This window comes from Dissoconium aciculare, assembly GCF_010015565.1.
Source record: "Dissoconium aciculare CBS 342.82 unplaced genomic scaffold K489scaffold_3, whole genome shotgun sequence".
Lineage (NCBI taxonomy): Eukaryota > Fungi > Ascomycota > Dothideomycetes > Mycosphaerellales > Dissoconiaceae > Dissoconium > Dissoconium aciculare.
Window position 1 is genome coordinate 1,901,139 of NW_022984953.1, and position 23,497 is coordinate 1,924,635.

At 52.3% G+C, this 23,497-nt stretch overlaps 9 protein-coding genes across 9 annotated transcripts; 5 read left to right on the forward strand and 4 right to left on the reverse strand.

Annotated features, from left to right (window-relative positions):
* Positions 1 to 1,545: 1,545 nt before the first annotated feature.
* On the reverse strand, positions 1,546 to 5,785 carry K489DRAFT_378048 (heavy metal translocatin). The gene has a single exon (XM_033604303.1). It carries the CDS (start codon positions 5,338 to 5,340, stop codon positions 1,777 to 1,779), a length of 3,564 nt encoding a protein of 1,187 aa, XP_033462540.1. The 5' UTR covers positions 5,341 to 5,785; the 3' UTR covers positions 1,546 to 1,776.
* Positions 5,786 to 7,434: 1,649 nt separating this feature from the next.
* K489DRAFT_408154 (uncharacterized protein) lies at positions 7,435 to 8,587 on the reverse strand (the record flags this gene model as incomplete). Its single annotated transcript, XM_033607445.1, has 2 exons — positions 7,435 to 7,959; positions 8,066 to 8,587. The coding sequence occupies 2 exons, from the start codon at positions 8,585 to 8,587 to the stop codon at positions 7,435 to 7,437; spliced, it is 1,047 nt and encodes a 348-aa protein (XP_033462541.1).
* Positions 8,588 to 10,934: 2,347 nt separating this feature from the next.
* On the forward strand, positions 10,935 to 12,738 carry K489DRAFT_408155 (lysyl-tRNA synthetase-like protein; the record flags this gene model as incomplete). Its single annotated transcript, XM_033607446.1, has 2 exons — positions 10,935 to 11,250; positions 11,309 to 12,738. The coding sequence occupies 2 exons, from the start codon at positions 10,935 to 10,937 to the stop codon at positions 12,736 to 12,738; spliced, it is 1,746 nt and encodes a 581-aa protein (XP_033462542.1).
* Positions 12,739 to 13,218: 480 nt separating this feature from the next.
* On the reverse strand, positions 13,219 to 14,846 carry K489DRAFT_314325 (ribose-phosphate pyrophosphokinase; the record flags this gene model as incomplete). The annotated part of the gene is made up of 4 exons (XM_033600999.1): positions 13,219 to 13,344; positions 13,484 to 13,720; positions 13,836 to 14,174; positions 14,253 to 14,846. 4 exons carry the CDS (start codon positions 14,844 to 14,846, stop codon positions 13,219 to 13,221), a joined length of 1,296 nt encoding a protein of 431 aa, XP_033462543.1.
* A 1,524-nt stretch (positions 14,847 to 16,370) lies between these two features.
* Positions 16,371 to 17,120, forward strand: K489DRAFT_408157 (Rho protein; the record flags this gene model as incomplete). The annotated part of the gene is made up of 2 exons (XM_033607447.1): positions 16,371 to 16,441; positions 16,550 to 17,120. The coding sequence occupies 2 exons, from the start codon at positions 16,371 to 16,373 to the stop codon at positions 17,118 to 17,120; spliced, it is 642 nt and encodes a 213-aa protein (XP_033462544.1).
* Positions 17,121 to 17,845: 725 nt separating this feature from the next.
* K489DRAFT_378054 (uncharacterized protein) lies at positions 17,846 to 19,930 on the forward strand. The gene is made up of 3 exons (XM_033604304.1): positions 17,846 to 18,343; positions 18,392 to 18,927; positions 18,982 to 19,930. The coding sequence occupies exons 1-3, from the start codon at positions 18,271 to 18,273 to the stop codon at positions 19,474 to 19,476; spliced, it is 1,104 nt and encodes a 367-aa protein (XP_033462545.1). The 5' UTR covers positions 17,846 to 18,270; the 3' UTR covers positions 19,477 to 19,930.
* Positions 19,931 to 20,095: 165 nt separating this feature from the next.
* Positions 20,096 to 21,427, forward strand: K489DRAFT_378055 (thioredoxin-like protein). The gene has a single exon (XM_033604305.1). It carries the CDS (start codon positions 20,363 to 20,365, stop codon positions 21,113 to 21,115), a length of 753 nt encoding a protein of 250 aa, XP_033462546.1. The 5' UTR covers positions 20,096 to 20,362; the 3' UTR covers positions 21,116 to 21,427.
* On the reverse strand, positions 21,165 to 21,528 carry K489DRAFT_159814 (uncharacterized protein). The gene has a single exon (XM_033599290.1). The coding sequence runs from the start codon at positions 21,405 to 21,407 to the stop codon at positions 21,213 to 21,215; it is 195 nt and encodes a 64-aa protein (XP_033462547.1). The 5' UTR covers positions 21,408 to 21,528; the 3' UTR covers positions 21,165 to 21,212.
* A 121-nt stretch (positions 21,529 to 21,649) lies between these two features.
* On the forward strand, positions 21,650 to 23,492 carry K489DRAFT_313989 (uncharacterized protein; the record flags this gene model as incomplete). Its single annotated transcript, XM_033600981.1, has 2 exons — positions 21,650 to 22,087; positions 22,143 to 23,492. The coding sequence occupies 2 exons, from the start codon at positions 21,650 to 21,652 to the stop codon at positions 23,490 to 23,492; spliced, it is 1,788 nt and encodes a 595-aa protein (XP_033462548.1).
* Between the last annotated feature and the right edge of the window lie 5 nt (positions 23,493 to 23,497).

The following is a 23,497-nucleotide window of genomic DNA, read 5'->3' on the forward strand; positions in this document are numbered from 1 at the left end:
ACTTTGCCTTCTGCTGACATCACTTGCGATTTCCTGGGACTCGTTATGGACCGCCAGTTATACATCATCGGTATTCACCTGGGCAGTAACGAGAATCTCCGAGTCCACAGTCGGCAACCCTTTAGGGTTTGGGTTAAAACCTAGGGTCGACGCATCGCGCCTCTCCTCGAGGCACCAAATCAGCACAGTGCTGCACGTCCTACTTATCCAATTAATCATGTTGATGTAGTATACTTCAAAACCGTAACATGAAATGCCTGCAGCCTGAGGGATGTGGATGGGCAAACTTGTTTAAACATGCTAGTCATTGAACCTTCCGACTGAAAGCCGCCGCCTTGTTCCTCCTATTACTAAGGCCATTGATTCTAGAGATATTGACGCAGCATTTGGCCCCGGCCACATTAGGCCAGAGGGTTTGTCACACTGCAGTAACAAATCTCAAGTCGCCAGCATCGCCATCATGATCATGATCATCATCAACATGAGCCTTGCGGCCTTGTCGGGCAGACATCACGATGATCTCACTGGACCACGACCCAAAGCAAATCTGACCGATCGCGTGCGCATTAGCACAACGATACGATGCGATGCGATGCGATGCGATATGATGAAAGTGAAACGTCAATTCCCGCCAATATCGTTCATGCGCGCGGGCAGATATGAGACCACATGCCAACAGTAAATGGGCCACAACCAAATGGGCGTTGACTCCCAAATTTCTGCCATACCGGTTAACCCGCATCCCCTTCTCGCCTCCTCTCTGATTCCTCACTCATACTTGCCTCCCATCGGAGAGAGAGACAAAGACCGCTCTGGACTGATGCACCCCAGAAACGGGCATGGCGCATGCGTGGTCACTGGGAAGCAAAACTTGCATGTCAACAAAGGAAAATTTCAGAAATTGTTTGATCGAATGTTGCGGTTGCCATGGGACCTGCTTGGCCTGCACGCCTCGAGGATGGGGCAAATTCTGTCGCAAGTGATACATTGATCATGTGTTCGACGACGGAAAGATGACTGTCCGTCCTTCATTGTGCGCTGGCAGTGCTACTATGGAGATGACACACACTCAACCCGCAGGTCTCATTGAGCTCGATGCTTCCGAAGAAGGTTTGCGATCTCTTGTTTTAGGCCTCGAGCAAGATACACTTTTGGAGAAGAGCTGTGACGATCGGTAGAAACAGATCTCATAGCAAAGTAGACCTCTGCGACCACGATCTATGAGATGACTTGGTTCATGTCGCGATTCGCTGATATGATGGTGCTCCGCAGAGTGAGCCTTATCGGCGGCCCGAGCATACAACAAGATCCTGTTATGAGGAATCAAAGGTCTCGAGCATTCACCTGGAACAACGAGGTTCTTGAGACCAAGTTGAATCCCAACTACACATAATCGCCGGTCTTTTCCGAAGCAGCCCGGCAGTTGATTCTGGGATGAGAGTTTAGAGTACAGCGTAGTCACCAACAGGATTTGCCAAAGTCGGAGAACAAGATCATGCCATGATTGCATGTGTCTCGACGCGATCCCACACGAACCGGGTCTAGAGTGTAACGTGTTAAAAGAGAAGTTTTGTATTCGTCAAATGTATATTCAAAAAAGCGCCAGACTGAGCGGCCACCTCTCCTGTGCGTCTCTACTCAAGACTAGGGTATTCCGCTTCAACGCCAGCAAAGTATATTGTTTTACACAAGATGTGAAGAATGTCAAACGACAAGTGCATGCGCACCGATGTCGTCAAAAAGTGCACGATGTATGCCCACTGTCGCCACTTCCCATCAAACAGCATCGTACCTGTCCAGGGGCACATAAGCACCCCTTTGGTATTCGTCCTGCTTTCGCCGTGCGAGTGGTCCAGAGAGTGCGCCGCGTAGTCTCCGGAAGATATTGTTCAAACCGCTACCGCCGAACTGTGTTGATGTGCTAATGTCCTCGATTGCACCCTCGACCATCCATCCGGGTCGGTGCCAGAATTTCAACAGTAATGAACTGACGACCACAGTCACGCTCGAACAAGCCATCGCGGCACCTGCTGCCAGAGGCGGCAGGGTGATACCCCAGGGTAGGAAGAAACCCATGGCGATGGGCAGGCCGACGGCGTTGTAAACGCAAGAGAGCAAGAGGTTGAGCTTGATGCGTCGGAAGATGGCGCGGCTGAGGTGTAGGGAAGCAGGGATGTCCAGGAGCTGGTTTGGCTTCATGAGGACGATGTCGGCAGCATCGACGGCAACGTCAGTGCCGCTCGCGAGACTGATGCCAACGTCGGCAGTGGCGAGCGCGGGTGAATCGTTGATGCCGTCACCAACCATGGCGACGACAAAGCCGCGGCTCTGGAGATCCTCGACGATAGCCTTTTTGCCTTCAGGGAGCACGCTGGCGAACACATTCTGTGGTGCGATTCCGACGAGGCCAGCGACATGGTGGGCTGTGGCTGCTTGGTCACCAGTCACAAGGTATGTCTGAATGCCCATCTGGTGCAGGGCTTGGATCGCTGCGCGGGCAGATGGTTTCAGTGTGTCTGACAGGCCAATAGATCCAGCATAGCTGTTGTCAATGGCAACATAAATCTGGGTAATGCCTGCTGTCTGGCCAGACTTGGTGGAAGCGGAAGCGTTTGAAGCAGATTCTTGCACGAGGGCTTCGTCTACGTTCTCGGGAGATGATGGCACAGTGATTCCTCGACTCTTCATGAACGGGCCGTTGCCGACCAAGACGTGATAGCGCTGGCGGTCAAATGATGGACCTGGCTCAATGGAGACACTGATACCCTTTCCGACAGTAGCCTCGAATTCGCCAGTGTTGCCCTCAATTTGCACGTCGGCGCTCAGACCGAGCTTTTCTTTCGCACTGGCGATGATTGCCTTTGCAATTGGATGTTCACTGCTGGTCTCAGCGAGACCAACCAAATTCCACCAGAGCTGCACGCGCCGTGGGTGGGACTTCCAGGCTTCAGCTAGCTCGAATTGCGACACGCTCATCTTGCCCATAGTAATGGTACCGGTCTTATCAAGAACGACATGTTTCACCTTCGTAGCAGTCTCCAGAGCAGCGCCACCCTTGACCAGAATGCCTTGTTCGGCACCGACACCAGTACCAACCATGACAGCGGTCGGGGTCGCCAGGCCGAGTGCACAGGGACACGCGAAGACGACAACGGCGATGCAGAGCTTGACGCAGACCATGAGACGTCCTCCACTGGCCTCTTTGAGGAATATTGAAGGCGGATCGGGCATTATATGGCTCAAGACCATCCAGGCAAAGAAGGTAGAAAGCCCTAAAGTGATGATGATAGGGACGAAATATCCGGCTACAGTGTCGGCCATGCGCTGGATTGGGGCGCGGCTCGTCTGCGCCTCCTGAACAAGGCGCACGATCTGGCTGAGTTGAGTATCGCGGCCAGCTTTAGTGACCTTGAAGTCCAGACGGCCGGCATTGTTGACCGTGCCGGCCATCAACGCGGAGCCGGATTTCTTGTTGACCGGCATTGCCTCACCAGTGACCATGCTTTCGTTCACGTAGCTTTCACCACGAGTGACGATCCCATCGGCTGGAATCTTGTCACCAGGACGAAGAATAACAATGTCGCCGACTTCGATCAATTCAGTAGGAATGGTTCTCTCCTCAACTGCTGATGACGTAGTTGTATTTTCTTTCTCCGAGACCTGGGACTGTGACTTTGTTCCGTCGAAGGTGCCCTTCTCACTCCAGTTCTCTGCCGCTTTCGCAGCTGCAATAGGATCCACATAGATGGTTGCCATGGGTGGTGCGAGACTCATTAATCGAGACAGAGCTTTGGACGTTTGTCCCTTGGCACGGTTCTCAAGGAATCGACCGAGCAAGATGAAAGAAATCAACATGGTACTGGTATCAAAGGTCGTGGAGGGTCGAGAATGAGGCGGGATAAAAATTGACACAAGCATGGCAGCGCAGCTAAAGAAAAATGCAGCTGAGGTTCCCAAGACGACGAGAACGTCCATGGTCGGCGAACCATGTCGGATAGACTTGAAGGCAGAAACGTAGAAACGGTGTCCTATACCAAATTGCACTGGAATCGTCAGGATCAAGCAAGCAATATCGCCGAGCCATAGACCAGGAATGATCGGTAGTGGAATGCTGCCAAAGTCGAGAGACTTGAAGCACATGGGGAATAACATGCTTATGAGGAAAACTGGAACAGCGAAGGAGACGGAGATGCGGAATGCTCGCCACCAGCCCTGGATCTCTTTCGTCTTGGCCAGAGACTCGAGCTGAGCGTTGTTATCGTCCGATTCTGCCACAAGCGCATTATAACCGGCATTCTCGATGAATTCGACCAGTGCCCTCAATCCAGTTTGCGCCGGAATGTTAGTGATTGATGCGCGTGTGGTCGCGAAGTTGACGTTCGCGGAAAGGACACCAGGGAAGTTTCGCAGACTGGCTTGCAGGTCCGCGGCAGATTCGGGACTCGGAAGACCGTAGATCTTCAGCTGAATGGCCGCTCCAGAGCTAGAGGTCTGCACGCCCTCCTCCACACTCGATGTTATCGAGGCATCAAATCCTCGGTCTTCAATGATCTCGACTAGTTTTGCGGCCGGGAGGACTTCTGGGTCGTGGAGAAGCACGGCGCGCTCCGCAAGCAGACTGATATTGAATTGGACCATGCCAGGCACGTCGTGGAAGCCGCCTTCGACTGCGGACGTGCATGCTCCACAGGTCATTCCTTCGATAGCGATGGTGGTTGTCATAATCTTCTTGCTTGATAATTGAGTCTGTTTCGGCAGTCCAGGTCGCCCGACGTCGGTGGTCTTGGTTTCCAGAATTTCCGCGTCGAATCCAGTATTCTCGATCATCTCCGCCATCTGCTCCGCCGTGATGATCGTGGGGTCATGCTCAATGACCGCGCGCTCAGCGAGCAATGACAGGCTGAAACTCCTGATTCCAGGAGCGTCCTTGAACCCTCCTTCAACGGCTGACGTACATGCTCCACATGTCATACCACCGACCTTAATCGTGGTTGTAGCAAGGTTGCCTCCGATCAATACATCGTCCATCTCCTGTAATAGCGCATCATCCTCGTTCGATTGTGACTGCATCTCAGGGCCGTCGGTGGCGATGACTTCGGCATCGAATCCGCGGTCGTCGATCATTTCTCGTATTGTGTCGGCGCTTATCGTCTCAGCGTTGTGTGAGACCACTGCGCGCTCCATGACCAATGATACGGACACGTTCCCTACTCCCTCAACTCCTGAAAATGCGCTCTCCACCGCGGAAGTGCATGCTCCGCAAGTCATGCCTTCAACTCTCAAAGTCGTCGTGCTCATGTGAATCGACAGCGCTCCGGGCGCCGACTTGGAAGGTGCCATGACAGGCGATTATATTCAACAAAAGGCGGTTTCCAAGAAATGAATGCAGATAAACCTGCGTGTCCCAGGCCTTGTAGCGGCCAGGGCCGGGATAATGAAAGAGCCCGTAACGCAGTATTTGTTCGTGATCTGACGTACGTTCGTGCTCTGAACTTGTCTCTCCCACAAGTCAGACGGGACCAGGCGGGATGCGACGCGGAGGCTGACGTTATCAGGAATGCTGAACGTGGGCGGGCTGCAGGGCTGCTTTCAGGGCTCGGGATTAGGCGTTTTCGGGGGCCGTAACTACGGAATCTGCTCGCTCTTGGTTTCCGGTGAGATGTACCGGCAAATTATGAAAATGATGTAAATTGTGTCGAAAGGAAATATCCAGGGTCAAGAAAAATGAACGATTTGGCTGTCGAAGCTGCTGAGTACCTGGAGTACGGTCTGCCGAGAAAAATAAGGATTGGAGAAACACACAGCTGAAATAGCATAGGAACGAATATCCTCCAACACACAGGTCCTTTCGCGCGACCTGCGACCACGACACTCTTATGCAATTCCTCGTAAAGCTGATGGTACTGGATTGAAATGATCGCCACCATATACGTTGCGACTAGAGCGATTGCGTGAGCACTTCAATTTACGGAATCGTCCTAAATGAATGTGCAAGCCAAGCAAAAGGCACCTCCAGGAGCCAATAGTGCCATGGCCGTTGTTGCTCTCACAAACAATATGCAAACTGCTGCAAAGAACCTCATGTGTCGTGCAGATTTAAACCTCTTGAGGCTGCATCGTAGCGTGAGAAGACAGTCGCCAGAGACTCAAGACGTTGCCAACGGTCGCAGAACCCCGGCGAGGTTAAGCCCGATATCTGTTTTTCGGAATCGTACTAGTAAATGACGCGATCGGGGTCATCACTGCTTTGCATGTATTTTGTATGAATATCCATGGATGCAGTGTAATAGCCGAAGAAGTTTCCAAGATTGGCAGACGATACACTACCGGAGGTCTCTCAAACAGCCTGGTTGTAGGTGTGTTTCAAACCTCCCCCGGGCACATATGGTCGACCTGATGTGTTGGTGCGGTTGCTGGTCGAACACGGCTTCGAGGCATGCGCGCAAGAGGGAACCGCGTGAGCGCAGCTTTGATCTCCAAGGCTGGCAGAGAACAGGAACCAACCATTTCCAACGAAAACCCACACAGTGAAGCACGAGCAATCAAGAGCGGGCACATTCGCCACATCTGATACACGTTTAAGATGTAGATCCCTAAGGAGGTGTGTGTGGACCCCAAGGACAAGGACATGTAGGCAAGCGATATCTCGCTTCCATACATATTACAGTATACATGCCTACGCATCTGCAACCCGCAGAGTAGCGTTACGTGCAGCAACAGCGCATGAAGCTGTTGCACAACTATACCGCTTCAGACTACATGCCAACTACTGCACCTCATTAGAGTGGCGACAAGGCCAGCTAATTGGGAATGATTCCGAAGTGGAAATGCTGTAGAACCCTAGCCGCCGAGTCACGAGTGGTTGTATGCGGAAGATTCCCTACCTACCTAAGTAGGTACCTATCCAAAGTCAAATGCACAGGGATCAGCAAGCGATTATCACGCGAGGTCGAAGCCGGTCCATCGCGTAGTCTAGCTAGCAGCTGTTCATGTGTGCGACAGAAGCTGTAGCCAACTTTCATCCACGCGGTGCCCTCGCGTCATGCTCGACCTACGAAGTTCGAATGATGTCAACTTGAGCAAAATATCTGACCGTTCAGCGAGAAACAGAAGCATGTAGTTTTGTCATTAAATCGTGTCTGCAAGCTCGCGCCGCAAAGGGATCAGCCCAACAATACGAAATGTCACAAAGATATCACACCAACCGAAAATGAAGCTGGACGACGACAGCCGCAAACCCAAACGGGGGCCGTCGCTTCGATCCATGCCTCCCCATCCATCGCTGACGCTCCTCAAAAACGCCGTAGATGTACAAATGCACCATAACATGCTTGTAAGCCCATGAAGCGACCCAACCCTCCAAATGGAGTGTTTGATGTTCCGCAAGGAGTGAGTGTAGAGAGAAGGCAAACTCTATCCTCTTCTTAGAGGAGCTCAATCGATGGTCATCCTTGACGGCCCTCCTACCGCACCCATTGGATGCGGCTCGGCGTGATAGCCCTCATAGGAGGTGTATTTACCCGCCTCGAGGGAATCTCTGCCGTGCATGGACCGTCGGGAGCGCACATGTGGCTTGAGGCCTTTGTTGAAGTTCCGCATGCACATGATGGCCACGACGATGGTGACAATGAGCAGCAGGAGGGTGAGAACCGCAAAGGTGGTCAAGCTGTGGCGTGCGGATTCGTAGTATTGTGCTTTGGGTGAATTATACATCCTCACAAGCTTGAAGAAGAAGTATGCCATCGCGGCGAAATAGACCGCAATGACTGTAACCTGGCCAACGGTGGATTCTCGTTGGGTAAACCATGCGGCTAAAAACAGAAGCGCGATTGTGATCGGAATAGCCGCGATTGTGAGGCCGAATTCAGCTGGTGTGGTGCCTTTCCGGACAACGACCAGAAATTGCACAGTGAATCCCAAAAAGAAGAAGAAATCAAACTTTAGTAGAGCGATGTAAATCTGTGAAAGGATGGTCAGCGCCCGATCACTCTTGGAATCGACACATGGCATGATTTGTGTGCGAGTTGATCGCCGGAAATACAAAGTTACGTTTGAAGGAACTTACCTGGTACGTTAGGAATCGCCGCTTTAGTCGCAGATCAGCAGAAATATGCTTGTAAATCGACCACGCAAATTCGTCGTATAGTTTCCATGCGACAAGGGCCAATAGTACTGTTCCAAGAGCAAGAACACAGGGCGCAGCTATCAGGAATGGCTTGAGCGCTCCTCGCAGACCCGGCTGAATGTTTCCTTGGTTGTCCAGGATCTCAATTGCTTCGTCGACCTGACTGATCTCCACCGCAGCATATATCACCATTCCTAGATTGTAGATGCATAGTCCGATTACTTGAATTGTATTCTTCAATCGCAGAGCATCCCAGACCAATATCAACTGATATAAGAAGCCGAAGATGAATAATGCGAGATATGTCGGAATGGTGTAGGACACATCTGAATTCCTCGCGTCAGGGAGCAGGCTGGCCTGGAATCTTCCAAACACATAGCATTGCAGAGCCAGATTGATGGCAGCCTGGAAGACCGCGACGAGCATGAAGCTCCACGTCCAGGTAGTATTTGGGATGTACATCTTGGATGGGCCCGATTTTGATCCGCTTGCGCCGTTCAATATTTCTCTTGTAGGAAGGCCTTGCCGATCATGATATCCTCCCGCCTCGTACCCTGCCGGCCCTGTCGGATTGTAGATGGGCGGCTGCTGACTTGAAAAGCTGGCGGCGCCACCGGTCAAAGGCTGGTAAGCCGAATCCCCACTGAGTAGCGAAGGGCGCGAATGGTGCTTGCTCTTGTATGAAGTCGTGGTGGGCGAGTCAACAGGCCGCAATAGAGCGGCCTAGAAACTGCGTATGTAGCGAGCGAGCTTGTGGTGTAAATCACCACAGAGCCAAATCAGAACGCGCGAACGCGATGCCGGTTTTGAGTGTCGAACAATATTGTGATGTTTTTGCGAGAGGGCCGTCTGATCGATACTAGAGTCTCCTTGCTCTCCTTCTCGATCTCCCTTCCGACCGAGACGCTTCTAAATTGTCGTCTGGTGCTTCTAAAGACGAGACGTTTGTCTCAATAGTCGCTGTATGTGTTGGGTCGAAGGAGCGGATGGCAATTAGTGATGCGCCAGAGCCAAAATCGAGGGCAGAACACAGTAATGACTGCGCTGTCGTTCGTGTACTCCGACGAGATCTATGATATTGTGGTTTGTTATTTGTTGATCGAGAATGACAGTAAATGCGACTGCTTTGGATAATGTTCTATCTTTGTCTGGGCGCAGCACTACCAAGACAATGCCGCCATGTCATGCGGCGCAAAGACCAGGGACTATGTTGAAGGCTGTGCAGTCACGTGCCGCCATGTGTCTCCTGCAAAGCGACTGTTACGTCTGTGTTCGAGATCGCGCCCCTGGGTATGCGTTCACAATCTAAAATTTCTACAGGTGCGAGACTAATAATCCCCCGCTACAGTTGGTCCAATAAATCGAAGGCTCGGGACTGTGATGGCAGCGACATCTGTTACCAGTGAAGACATCATTGTGGTGCAGCGTGAGGTCTGGAAAAGCTGTTAGGAAATTAACACTGACTGTAAACAACGCTGCTGCGAAGGGACATTCGCGTGCATAGAATTGAAAGATCGGCGTGGGATATCTCGCCGATTCAACGGCGTTTGCTTGTTTGGCCTCGACGGACCTGAACGGCCAGCCCTGTTGACTTCCAAGCTCTCTGTGCAGGTGGTCTTAGATCGATCTATGAGTTGGTATCGCCCGTAAAGAATCGCTACACAGGACTGCCGCCAATACGTGTATGTCATGTTGTGTATGTTGTGAATGTTGCGGATACGCCCCCTACTGTTGGACTCGATAAGCCGCTCGATTTTTTTTCTGTTTTCAGGATGCTACACACGATGACCGGAACGATGACTGTGATCTCGAATCAACCTGTGGATGTATGCACACGCGCGTCGTGATAACGACGCATTGTGTCGAGGCCGTTCTCTGTCACGAGCGAACGAAAGGACAGGGGCAACTCAGTTACGGGCGCCGCGTGTGCGGGTGAAATTGGGCAGTCATCGGGTTGGTACGTCTGCACCTGGCATTAGCTTTCGAAGTTACCAATGATGGGCCAGGGAGTGGTTTCCATTTTCCAGGTACAATATTTTATAGTGCAGTGAAATGGGAAGGGAGTCTCCGCTGCGATGTATCTACGAACCTACCTACCTACCTAGGTAGGTAGGTACTTATGTTATGATTGCGGACCGATCTCATGATATCTTTGATCCTCCAACATTCCGCAATACGCCCAGCAGGTCCAGCATGTTGAGCACGTAGCAATGGCGACTGTGTTGCTAATGTCGTCTTCTATGTAACTTGGAACAAAGCTTGTCCGGTTCCACTTGTTCTTTTCGAGGAAGAGATTGTTCCCTGAATTTCTTCGATCTAATTGAATGTCATTTTCACTGCCCGGCTGCCAGCTGAAACGTTACGACGGCTGATTCGGGGTGCCGGCTCGGACCGTTGAAGTCGCGAATTTGCACGAACGTCCATGGACTGCGCTACACCTGAGGGTGCTGAACTCGCATTTCGAATGCATGCATCTACAGCCGTACATCATCACAAGCTTTATATCTGACTGTAGGCGAAACCATTGGGGATCGCTTTTAAAAGGCAGCTGCCTTGCGAATTCGCTGTAACGCAACGGCGAGGCGCAGCCACTCCAGTCTCGGTATGTCTTACATCTCCTCGTCAGAAAATATCGACAAATTCCGCTCTTCCATGATGATCCAATGCAAAGAACCGTTGCGAATGACTCTCCGGAGCGTGATCGCAAACCTACCAATTCCTGATACTACTTTCGAATGCTCTACCATCTCAAGGCTTGAACTGCTTGGACTAGCTTGCTGACCAACTTTGACGGCGTTACAGTAGAAAGATGAGTAAAGAGACCATCGTACGCCGTTTACGGCCATCCCTCTCACACCGCTTTCAATGCCTTCATCAACCCACTCAATTCGCCCATTCATTCAGTCTTGGGCCAATGTTGTGTGCGCAAGGTGCTCCCCGAGATGTGACGCATGATTACGAGAAGCGAATCACGCAGTTGGATTCCAGCATTCCTCGACTAGAGTGGTATCCTCGCCTTCCTGCCGTAGCCAAAATATCGCAGATTCAAAAGAATTCCTTGGAAAAGCGCTATGAAAGTTTGCAACCAGATGAAACAAATGAAGAGCAGGAGATCGCGGCGATAGGTAGCATATCTTGCAATATAGGTGATCAATCAAGGCGATGTGCTGATTCTGGAGGCAGGTCGGATCACATCGATTCGTACAGCGGGATCCAAGCTCGTATTCCTCGATATTGAGACGTCTGGATCTGTGCAAGCTGTCGTGCAACTCAGTCACCTCGTGAAGTCAGACCCTGACCTCGATGTCCCACGATTCAAAAGTTTCGCGAAACTCGCGCGTGTTGGTGATGTGTATATGGTGAGAGGCCATGCTCATCGCACGGCTCGGGGCGAGCTTTCGGTGTTGGCTTCTCATCTGCCCAAATTGCTGGCTCCATCGCTTCATCAGGTCCCTGCTGTATTGGAAGATGCGTCCACGCGCGCGGCTCAACCGCATGTCGATATGCTCGTCAATCCCGTTGCTGTGCAGACATTACGCGTCAGGCACCATGTCGAGCGTACCTTGACAGATTTCTTAGATGATCGTGGTTTCACGAAAGTGACGACACCGATACTTTGCGCGTCTGCTGGTGGTGCTGTAGCCAGACCCTTCGAGACTGTAGCTACTGAGCTCGCCCACGAGACCCTGCAACTACGTATTGCCCCAGAGCTGTGGCTCAAGCGCCTGATCATCGGCGGTTTCAAGCGAGTTTATGAATTGGGACCAGCCTTTCGGAATGAGGGCGTCGACGCCACTCATAACCCTGAGTTTCAGATTTGTGAATTCTATCAAGCGTATGCTACTCTGGGCGACCTAATGACCATGACGGAAGAGCTCCTGAGAGGCATGGACGCAGCAATCAAGAAAGCTTGCAGCTCTGAGAAGCTCTCTGCAATCCCAGCATGTAAAGTTGACTTGACCTCACCGAAATTTAAACGAGTCGAATTTCTACCTGCTCTTGCCGAGAAGATAGGTCACTCACTACCCGATCTAGACTCGTCGACTGCCACCTCCGACATCGTCGCGCTTTTCGAGAACAATTCTCTCCCGATTCCTGCATCACCGACCCTACCACGCTTGCTGGACGCCTTAGCCGGCCACTACCTCGAGCCTGCCTCCAACGAGTCTCCACTCTTCATCATCCACCACCCAGCCTGTATGAGCCCGCTCGCAAAGCATTTCATCTGCGAGACCACCGGTCAAACAGTCTCTGCACGCGCCGAGCTCTTCGTGCAAGGCCGCGAGTTCGCGAACATGTACGAGGAAGAGAACAGTCCGTTCGTACAGGAAGAGAAATTTGCACAACAGCGGGCGCTACGCGGCGAGTCTGCCGGCGTTGCGGGAGGTGATCTCGAGGCCATGACAGGTGATGAGGGCTATGTGCGAGCGCTGGAATGGGGCTTGCCGCCGACGGGCGGATGGGGTTGCGGTGTCGAGAGGCTTGTCATGTTATTCGCTGGACGGGACAGGATCGCGGATGTCTTGCCGTTCGGACATTTGAGGAACGTGGTGGCATTAGGCACCGCGGACAGGTTAGTGGGGAAGAATACGAAGGAGGAAGTCTGTGGGTGAGAAGGTCACTTTGGATTAAGCTTCGATTCCAAACACCTTCTTGTAAGATTATTGTCCACTCTACTGTGTACTGTATTAACAAAATTTGACTGCCCATTTCGATTCCGTTTGCATCGTGGCTTTGGCGAGGTCTTGTCCCACTTGTGAGCGAGAGTCCTTGCGCGACTGTCGATGCTGGGGCAGGGCCAGAGCCTGCTTGCTTTCGCGAAATGGAACAGACGGGGTTAACGCAGGAAAGGACTTAATCTCCATCTTAACCGCGATTTAGACTTCTTTCGAGAGAGTGACCGATACGCGAGATACTATTGATGGAGTGATGGCCAGACAATAAGCCACCCATGGTCTCCGAGCAGTCCTTTAGCAAAACGCATTGAAGGGCCCAACATCACGTCCGCTGGAACCAACAAGATTACCTCATCTTCTTCTGCCCTCAATGTATATCTACTCTTCCCTGCGAGGAACCGCCGAAACGGAATGCCTCTAATCATACTGGAATAACGCACTGATGCTCTCGCCGTGGTGCACGCGACGGATTGCCTCGGCGAAAATCCCGGCAACCTCGAGCACTTCGAGTTTACCGGCAGGGCGGCCGTGTTGGGCAGCCAGCTCATCCATGCGGCGGACGTGATCCTCTTGTGGAACGCTGTTGGTCACGATAACCTATTGCAGAAAAATTGGTCAGCAGATTTCTATGTGTGGATTTGGGGATAAGGAACGATGAATAAGGGGCCAAGGAGGGACAAACCTTGTCTAGTCCTGAGTGGAAGATGCGCTCTAGGGCATCGCCGCTGAGAACACCGTGTGTGACGAGCGCATAGACTTTGGTGGCGCCCTCGCGTTTGAGTAGCTTTGCGGCGCGGGTAATGGTGTTGGAAGTATCGGCGAGATCGTCGACAAGGATACACGTCTTGCCGGAGACAGCGCCAACAAGAAGAAGGGTACTGTTGGCGTTGGCACTGGCGGCATTTGGGTTTCGTCGTTCCTGAGAGAGCAAAGGGTCAGCTTTCGACGTTCTTCAAATTGGCTTAGCAATGCCAGGGGAAGGCACTTTGTCTCCCTAGATCTAACGCCAATTTTGAGACGTTGTCTAGACATACCTTGTGGATCAAAGCGAAATCCATATGCAGCGCATCTGCCAGACTGGTTGCGCGCTTGGCTCCTCCCGCATCAGGGCTGACAATCACACAACGATCACCACCGCCGTTTCCAGGAAGGATCTCGTGGGTGATGTACCGCTTGAGAAGGTGGCGTCCGTATAGGTTGTCCACAGGAATGTCGAAGAAGCCCTGATATTGTGGGTCATGTAGATCCATGGTGATGATGTGGTCGGCGCCCGCACAAGTAAGGAGATCGGCTACCAAAGTGCCGGCCTGAGCAACCCATTGCTTATATCCTCGTTGCGGCTTGAAATCTGGCAACACAGCAGTCCCAGCATTCTGAGCGGATAACGCGCTGGTCTGTAGCCTGGGCGTGGAGGTCGGCGCGTGGCTGCCACTGCCATTGTGCTGCTCTACGGGCGAGGCTCCATTGGCGGTGCCGGCCGATGCAACCGAGTCATTTGATTTGACACTGTCCAATGTGTTTGTCCGGGCACGCTGTGGGAGCTTGAGGTCACCATTGAGCTTCAACCCATTCAACTTCTTTTCTAGCTTATCATCTCGTGGTTGTGAAGATGGGCCGGGAGTGCCTGGTCGTGAGTCGAAGGTATATTTGGCATCGTCGCCGTTCTTTACGGGCATGCGCGCAAGCGGAGCGCCTACTTTGTTGTAAGGTAGATCGCTCTGGCGAGAGTATGGGAACAGCGGGAGAACGGCAGTGACGCGCCGGGCGCTGGCTGTCTTGCAGGCGCTGATGGTGATCAATAACTCCATAAGACCGTCATTGAGCGAAGATACAGCGCCGCTTCCAGGCGCCGATTTCGAAGAGCAGGCACTTTGTACTATGAAGACATCCTTTCCTCGAACACTTTCGCCAATCTCTACGCGAGTTTCGCCGACGCTGAATTTGGAGAGGTGAATCTTGGCCGACGGGATTCCGAGGTGGACGCAAATTTGCTCCGTGAGCTGCGGGTGCGAGGTGCCCGAGAAGAGGAGAATGTTGCGTACCATGATCGCGGCGGCGGATGGCGAACTTCGGTAGACGAGGGGCTCTGGAGGAGGAGATTCGCGAACACTTCCCAACTCTTTATCGCACAGTGAGACTCGTTGTGCGTCTGCAGAAGATTCAAAGAGCTGTGATCGCTCACGGCGACAAATCGAACAGCTAGAAGAGCAGGAAGCAGACCACAGGTCTACCTACGTGCTAAGCTAGTCTCGAACGTGTGTCAAGAGAGGATTCCGTAGCTGCGAACAGCAGGAAGAGTAGCTCACTGCATGATGAATGAGTGAGGTTGGTGGGAACCAGGAGAAGAAAAAGGCAGAAAAGTACCTATGACGGAGATGGTCTTCAGGTAAGCTAGTAATGACAGCAGGACGGAGAAAAAGTTTTGCAGAGCAACGGCGAAGTAGTAAGAATAATGCTGCCAGTGCGGGCGAGCGCAGAATCACAACGACAGCAGTCTGGAGGTAGAAAAATTTGCCAGCGAGGCAGAGCGTGAGGTTGCCATCAAAATGTTCAAGCGTGTGAACAATATGACATTTAAATCTACAGGAGGAGGATGGTAGAGTTTCAGATCGACCTGGTCCCCTCCGAATTCGCGCGAACCTGACATGACGGTGAAGTGATTTTGCAATTCTTCGCAGATGACATGGAGGGAATTTTTCTTGCCGTGCCGAGCTTATCACGCTTATCCACACCCATTCGGCACTCTCCACAAGGATGGTGCATTCCTCTGCAGCACGCTATGGCGCTATCCATCAATTGCGGCGGAGTGAGGACCCCCGAGCGGGAAATGGGAGAGACACTCGATGAGGAGACAATGAGAGCCTTGAAACATGGCATTCCCCCTCTCTCCAGGCAGAGCACGATGACAATTTCCGGTCGAAGTACTGTGTGAGTCTGCATTGCAATGCAAAATTGATCCACGCCCATTTGGCGTTGGACCCTCGCACTGCCGGGAAGTCGTCTGTTCAAGCATCTACCTACCTAGTAGGTAGGTATGCTGGTGGTTAAGGGTTGCTCTTGTCACCATTCATCACATTGCAAGATTATGTACAGTTGTAATAAAAGCACAATTACCAGGTACATGAGGACTACTGTACATGTTGTACATTCTGCCTCAACTATGCGCCACCTTATCATCAGTGTGGAAAGTCGAAGATCGGACGAGAATGCTCATCGCCTCTATTGTGGCCGTAATGCGCTCGTATTGAAAATTGAGCAACGGTACAGTACATCGCTCGATGCGACCGGTCTCGTGACAAGATACCTCATTGCGACTACGGCTATGGGTACGCAGCTCGTCATCCGCGGCGGCAAAATGGAGCTTGTCAACGTCTCGTCTCCCATTGCAGCCCGCGTTCATCACTGGAACCGTTCTCCTGTAGGTGCATAGATAGCGCGACCCGCGCGTGGAGAGCTCCATGCGGCAGCAGTTTGACGACACCTTACGTGCAAGACCTGATTGTATGACCTTTCCTGGAGAAGGAAGTATACATGCCTAGCAGCACCACAGAGACGTCTTTGAAATGAACATGGTCTCGTCGACTGAAATTCCGATCTTGCTTCTGGGTGACTCGGGCGTTGGTAAATCGACCTTTCTCTCGTAAGTCCCACGCCTCCAATTCGACATTTAATCGTATAGCTCTAGGACGGGAGCAAAACAGGGCGTACGAACAGGTTGAACCTTGGAATGCTAAAGGAACTTCCCTAGCCGTCTCTCCGTTGGCCACAAGCACACTGGACCCCTACCCGTACTCCGCGATCTTGATCAACCATACCCATTCAACATTACTTCACAGCATCAAAAGTTTCGTCTCGAGTTCTCCGACACCAGCTCACCCACCAACTATACCCTTCTTCAGCCCTCTGTAGTCATTCTCTGCTACTCTATTGCCTCTCCGACCACCCTCGACAACCTCCAGAACCACTGGAAACGAGTCCTCGAGACGCATTTCAACTACAATTCCACCATTCCCGTGATAGTACTTGGCCTCCAACGCGATGCGCGCTCACGGGAGGACTACGACGGGCGCGTCCGCCGCCCAGCTCCTGCCGATGACGACGAAGACGATCCCAAGGCGGTGCTGAACGGCCGAACAATTGTTTATCCTCAAGAAGCTCTCCGTGTAGCTGGTGAAATGCGCTGCGATCGCTACTGCGAATGTTCGGCGCTCACAGGGGACCTGTGCCTGCAGGTCATCGAGGACATCGCAGCTACAGCGCGGGCGACGACGACTGCAGAGGGAGGGCAGTCAAAGAATCCGCACTGCGAGATCATGTAACGTTGAATGCGCCTGAGAGCGGATTACAATCTCGTGTGATGCGAATCTCCGTCGAATCACTACACGGCCCTTCTAGGATCTCTGTGACGTGGAGCTGCCAAACAGCCTCGATCTCAGCGATCCGTGTGCCTTCGCCATGAGGATGTTGCCATTTGAACTCTACCTATGTACTGAAGAGACACTTTCTTAAGCTGGTGCCTAAAAGATCTTAAATCGCGAGCCACGGCCCTCACTGCCCTTGCAGTACTATTACAAAATTTACGTCATTCTACGATGGTGGCATAAATATGATTCTTAACTTTCATGGCCTCACTCAGTATCTACACGCTTGTGATCTGCGAGTTGGCCAAGGGGCGGTTCGTGTGGTACGTAGATAGCTTCGAAATGTTGGACATATCCATGTACAATGCCTGCCTAATCGACCAAAATGAGTGCCTAGGAAGCTGGAGGTAACGGAATCCCTTTGAGACCTTCCAATATTGGAATTCTTGAAATAGACCAAAGGCCGATGGTGCAATTTGAGGAATTTCCCTCGTGGCTTTGGCTTTCACATGCACGCAAAATGGGGGACTTTACACAATTCATGACGCAGCCACCGCCGGACGGATGACGGGTGGAAGACGCGAGCGCGCGGCGCGCATTCTGCAGGTCGGGTGTCCCCTCGGACGGTAAATGAAATAATGATGGAAGCTGGAGGAATTCAAGATTTCGGAGCTGCGGGCAAGAGCTTCCAACAACCCTGTTGCCGACCAAGAAACGTACACACTGTACTCCTGGGCACTGTGCTGTACTTAGGTAGTACATTACGATCTTGTGCTGGCAAATCGTGATTGCAGCAGCAGCAGGGAAGGCGCATCTGAACACGACGCATCATCGCCTAAGCGTCACTTCCTCATCACCATTCCATTCTCCTTGGCTTGCGCGCCTGCCCAACGACCCAACTTACTGCTTCTCGCACAGCTGTCACTTCATCACTTTCCCAGCTGTACCTATCGCCTTCATTCATTCATTTCTTATTCCAACTTTATCTTGCTTTACGAACCTACGTCCGCGGAATCTTTGCTGGTCACGGTTCCGCTTACTTCAACTCGCCGACGATTCTGCTAGCTCTGATCATATCGTCCAACAACGAGCTCCCGCTACGAGTACAATGGCCAATCAATACCCCAACTTGGCGCCGAACGGCTCGCTCAACAGCGACCGTCCAAACACAATCATCTCAAGTTAGTGGCCGTAAAGCTTCCTAGAAATAGCTACTAACAGTCGCATAGACATCCAAGATTCAGCAACGTCGACTGTAAACAGCATCTCTCAATCGCAGGCCGTCCAGGACATCGCCAATGGACCCGTTGTGGAAAAAGCACGCGCTGAAGTGGACAACACCAAGAACGAGTTCAGCAATCTCGCCGCGTCTCGCCAAACACCACAGACTCAGACCATCAATGGCCAGGCCTTGACCCACTATCACTCTTTCTTTTACAACCTGCTCTCATGGGAGAACCCGCGCGCTACGAGCATCTCGTATGCCGCCATCGTCAGTCTGATCTTCACTCTGCGTTACGTGCCGGTGGCCAGATACGTTCTGCGCGCCATCTACCTACTCCTCGGCCTTACCGCGGCTGCAGAAATGATCGGAAAATATGCTGTAGGCAACGGCTTCGCAAGCAAGATGCGTCCCAAGAGATACTACACCATTCCTCGCGAGACGCTGGAAAGCATTCTTGCTGATGTCGAAGAGCTCATCAACTTCTTCGTCATCGAGTTTCAGAGAATTGTATTCGCAGAGGATGTCTACATGACTGTCGGCGTAAGTTCTGATTTCTATTGACCTCGAGCCAATGAGCTGTGCTGACATAGTTAGGCATTCTCAACTTCATTCATCACCTACTGGCTGATCAAGTTCATGCCGACCTGGGGCATTGTACTGTTCTTCACCACCGTCATCTTCTTCACTCCGCTTGCCTATATGCAAAACCGAGAGATAATCGACTCCCAGATTGCCAGCGCCCAAAATCTTGTCAACGAGCAGACGGAGCAACTTCGCGATATCGCTGCTCAGCATACCAACAAAGCTGTAGAGATGAGTCAGGCTGCGTACCAAGAGTACAGCGCGAAGGCTCAGGAGCTTCTTGGCCAGACTAAGAAGGCAGCTGTAGATAAGGGCATCGTCAGCCCCGAGACTGCGGAAAAGGCGGTCCCGGAGAAGTCGCGTTTCAGCTCTGAGACAACACATAAAGTCCTCCCAGACTCGCCGCTTGCCAGCCACGACTTTCCCACTGCGCCCAAGCTCGAGCCTGCTGGACAACCTTTTGCTTCTGAGCCGGCTGTGGCACCACCGCAGCCACTTGCCTCTTGAGCGTTTGCAGTTGCGTTTTTCGCGACTTTGTGTGAAGGATGTCCTTTGGGACATGCGAATGCGGAAGAGTCGACTCCCGAGCGATGCATCTTTGTGCAGCACGGACTTCGAACGTTTCACGACTCTCCAGGAAGACATGGACTCGGCGTTCGCTGGCCATGGTCCGGGGATGCAAATTGATATTCGATGGTGAACCTGGGCTGTTGTATGTGACCACTCTGCTGGCCGGCTTTCATTCTTATGCGTAATTTCTTTTCTGTGTTATAACCACCTGGGCATGCGGTAGCTTGCCACTCCCTGGTGCAGTTTATGCTATAAACGATGCTTGTGGAGATGTATCAAAACTTCCTAAACAGTCATGTATTTGTGGATTTGTTTCTTCGATCTCATGAGACGTTTCAAAGTATGTTGAGTTACACTGTATTTTGATCAACACCCGCATACAATTGAACACGTCCATTCTGAGCTCGTGCGATGCATCTATGAGACTTGCAGATACCTACCTAGGTAGGTAGTAGTCATGTTGTGCACGCTGGGCATCGGAGTTAGGACACTGAAATCCCGATGTCCAAGACTGCCCAGGTGCGATGCAGAGAATTGTACATCAGCCATTACGTGATCAACAATAGTCGAGAGGCGGGCAACTCGGCAGCACGTCATCTCTGCAGTAGAGCATTTGATTACAAGGTTCATTGAGTACCTAGGTAGTTGTTAAGAGCGCAGCTGTAGCTGGTACCTATACGCCGAAAACACTGATAAATAATAGCAGGAAAGGCCCCGTCAAGTCAGATTGACTCGAGCAGCCGGATACAATCAAGCGAATCAAAGACTTCAGGTTTTCAAGTACCACTCCTTTTCGTCATTTCGCATTCACGCGAGTCCAGCAATGGCTTCATCTACTAAGTCTACCGATGGGCTCAAAATCACCTTCTATACCAGTTACCTCTGTCCGTACGCGCAGCGTTCCCACATCGTTCTCGAAGAACTTGGACTGCCGTACGAGATAGTTCAAATTGACCTAGGTGTGCCACGTCCGCAATGGTACCTTGACATCAACCCTCGTGGACTGGTTCCCTCGCTCAAATGTCAAGTCGAAGGCGCTGGTGACGAGGAAATCCTCACTGAATCTCTTATCGTCTCGCAATTTCTTGCCGATAGCTTTCCCTCAACACTGTTACCCGCCACTCAAGCCGATGCTACTGCGCCTCTTCGTCGAGCCCGCATTGCTTTCTTCATCGACACATGGGCCACAAAAGTTAGCTCGCAGCAGTTCGGTATCATGTTGAACGACGACGTCTCCGAGAAGGAGCGGCTCGCCGGAGAATGGGCCAAAGCTGTGGAGAAGGAGATTGAACCACTGCTCGCTGATGCGAAGCCTTTCTTCGGCAACAGTGACGAGTTCTCCTTTGCTGATGCGATGGTCGCGCCCTTTGTGGTACGTTGGGAGGCGCTCTCGCAGGATGGCAGTCTCGTCCCCACCAGTTTCTGGGAGAGGGTGAATGTCCTGCCCAACTTCAGTCGCTGGGCAAAAGCGATCCAGGCCCGACCAAGTGTGGCCAGCACATTTGATGCAGCTACGATTGTCGCGAACTCGAAGAAGATGGTGGAGAAGCGAAAGGCTGCGGCTGCGCAAAAATGATGTCAACTTGCGCGGATCTGAAGCATTGTGGCAGCGCTTTCAGAGCGGGATTCTGTATCCAGCAACGCTTCAAATTTCAAATTATTAGTCTGTGATTCTATCTCTGAGCAGTGTTCGATGCGATCAAAGCCGATCTACAATATGAAATATGATTTGATCGACCAGGACCTGGAAGATACAGTAGAGATTCTAGGTGGATTGTCCAGGTCGTCACACGCGCGCAGGCGGGCTTCCGCTTTGGGTCTAGTCCGGTCGACGATCGGCTTTCTTGAATTGCATCCCAGGTGCTCATGGCCCGAAGTGCTCCAACCTCTAGGTCACGTACCTATCCTCATCCCTCCCCATCAATCGGGTCACAAACAACAGACCTCCAAGGCCACTCGCGACAGATGTGACAACTCCATGCGACGCCGACGTTTCCAGTGATCCACTTCGAATTTGTGCGCTCCACGACCAGCCTTCACTTTGGGCTGTCAAATGGTCATAATCTAGGTGCTACATCCGAACAACCCATTAGCCGACAAACAAGCGAACATGGCTATCGCACGTCATGCGTCGCCATTTAATGATGGCTCACCATCTGCTTCAGCCCCCCCACAAGCTCTCACGAAGCGCGATGTGCGACGAAATCGCATTGTGGAGAAACTGCAGACCATGGTCACAGCCTTCTCATCGAAAGGACACCACCATTACCGCGCACAACTCCAAGCGATACAGGTTGATATGACGCTTCTCATCGGCGCTGACCCATACGGATCTGGAGGTCCTCTTGACGACAGCTATGACGACATTCGAGCATTGGTGGACAGCATTGTGCAAGGAGGCCCCAATGGAGTCGGAGGAGTGAACTTGCCCGAGGACGACGCAGCCCGGAACGATTTCTACAGTATAGCAGGGAAAAGATATGGCGAGTTTGTGCGGAATGTGAATAACGCAGTAGAGGAACGCGACGCCGACTTGACTGCCCTTCACGTATGTTCTCGAGCTCCTGCCAACAATGTATCAAGTTGGCTGACGTCCCTTTTAGAACAATTACAATAGCGCTGTCTCAGAGTTGGAGAGGACTTACCAGCAAAGATTGCGCCAAGCTGAGGAGGAGCGCAATGCACTGTTAGCGACGATCCGTCAGCGCCTGACGATCTCCTTGAGCAAAAGGAGGACGCAACTACTTCGCGACAAAGACCAATTAGACATAGCAGACAGCAACGTCATGCTGATGCACCCCAACCATTTCAGCATCGGGAACATTCCTGGCTCGCCGAGCCATCACAACGCCAATCATAATAACAAGAGGACTAGGCATCTAAGGCATCATCGCGCCTTTAGTCCAGCTCCTGCTTCGGCAGAGTTTGGCGAGAACGGAAAGAGGAAGAGGAAATTCGGCCAGGTAGAAGACGAGGACGCTCTCGCAGCTTTTGCGGGAGGGAGGAGTCCCCACAAGGATTCAAGGGCTCAGAGAGAATATGCACAGTTTGAAGCGCCGGCCTACAGCATCGAGAAGATTTTCACAGAGAAAGAGCTGGCGATGGCGACTGACACGGCCAAACTTGCAACATACAAGTACTTCTACCTACCTCAACAAGCGCCACCTGAACAGGCTTTGAACAATGGCACTGGACAATCTTCAGTCAATGGCGAACAGCTTGAGGGCGTCGATGGTGGGTCCGGAGAGAATGGGACCGATGGCCGGGCATCGCCTGTACCTGCTGCACCTGAAATGGAGCGAACCACATCAGTGCTGACGCGCAATGGAGCTCGTAAAGACCCATTGGCCGCGCTTGCAGACCTTGCAAATGCAGCTGTGGCTGTCTCGTCCACCGGCCCATCCCCAAGGCCAAATCCATTTGTCCCGGCGGCGCCGACATATCACGCAGTCTCCAGGAGCGAAAAATCGGGCGCACCTGCACCACCCGGAGTCGGCGCGCACGACATTGAAAATGACTTTGAATTGATGCGCCGAGCCGGCGGCGACGGACCCGACGATAACGATAAAGATGTAAACATGGACGCAACTGCTGCAGAAGTAGCATCGGAAATGCGTCGCCAGCTACTAGACCAAGCTCTCGGTCGTAGCACCGTCTTAGCGCCCTATCGCCTCCCTCAGCTTGAGACTGGACCGGGCGCCATGATCGGACCTGGCGTCGATCGTGAACCACGGACTGGCTTCGCGCCGCTGCTACAGATCGCCATCACAAATGAGATTCGCCCGCGTGGACTGCCGGCCTCGGGCACGAGCATGGCTGCGGCTCTCAGCGGTCGACTGGGCATTGGTGCCGAACCGATGAGCAGGACCACGAGCGCTGGCGGTGCCAGTGAAATGGGCGATGCCGTTGCTCCGGCACCCGGGAGGCGAGGTGGGAAGGGTAAACTGGTCTAAAAGGG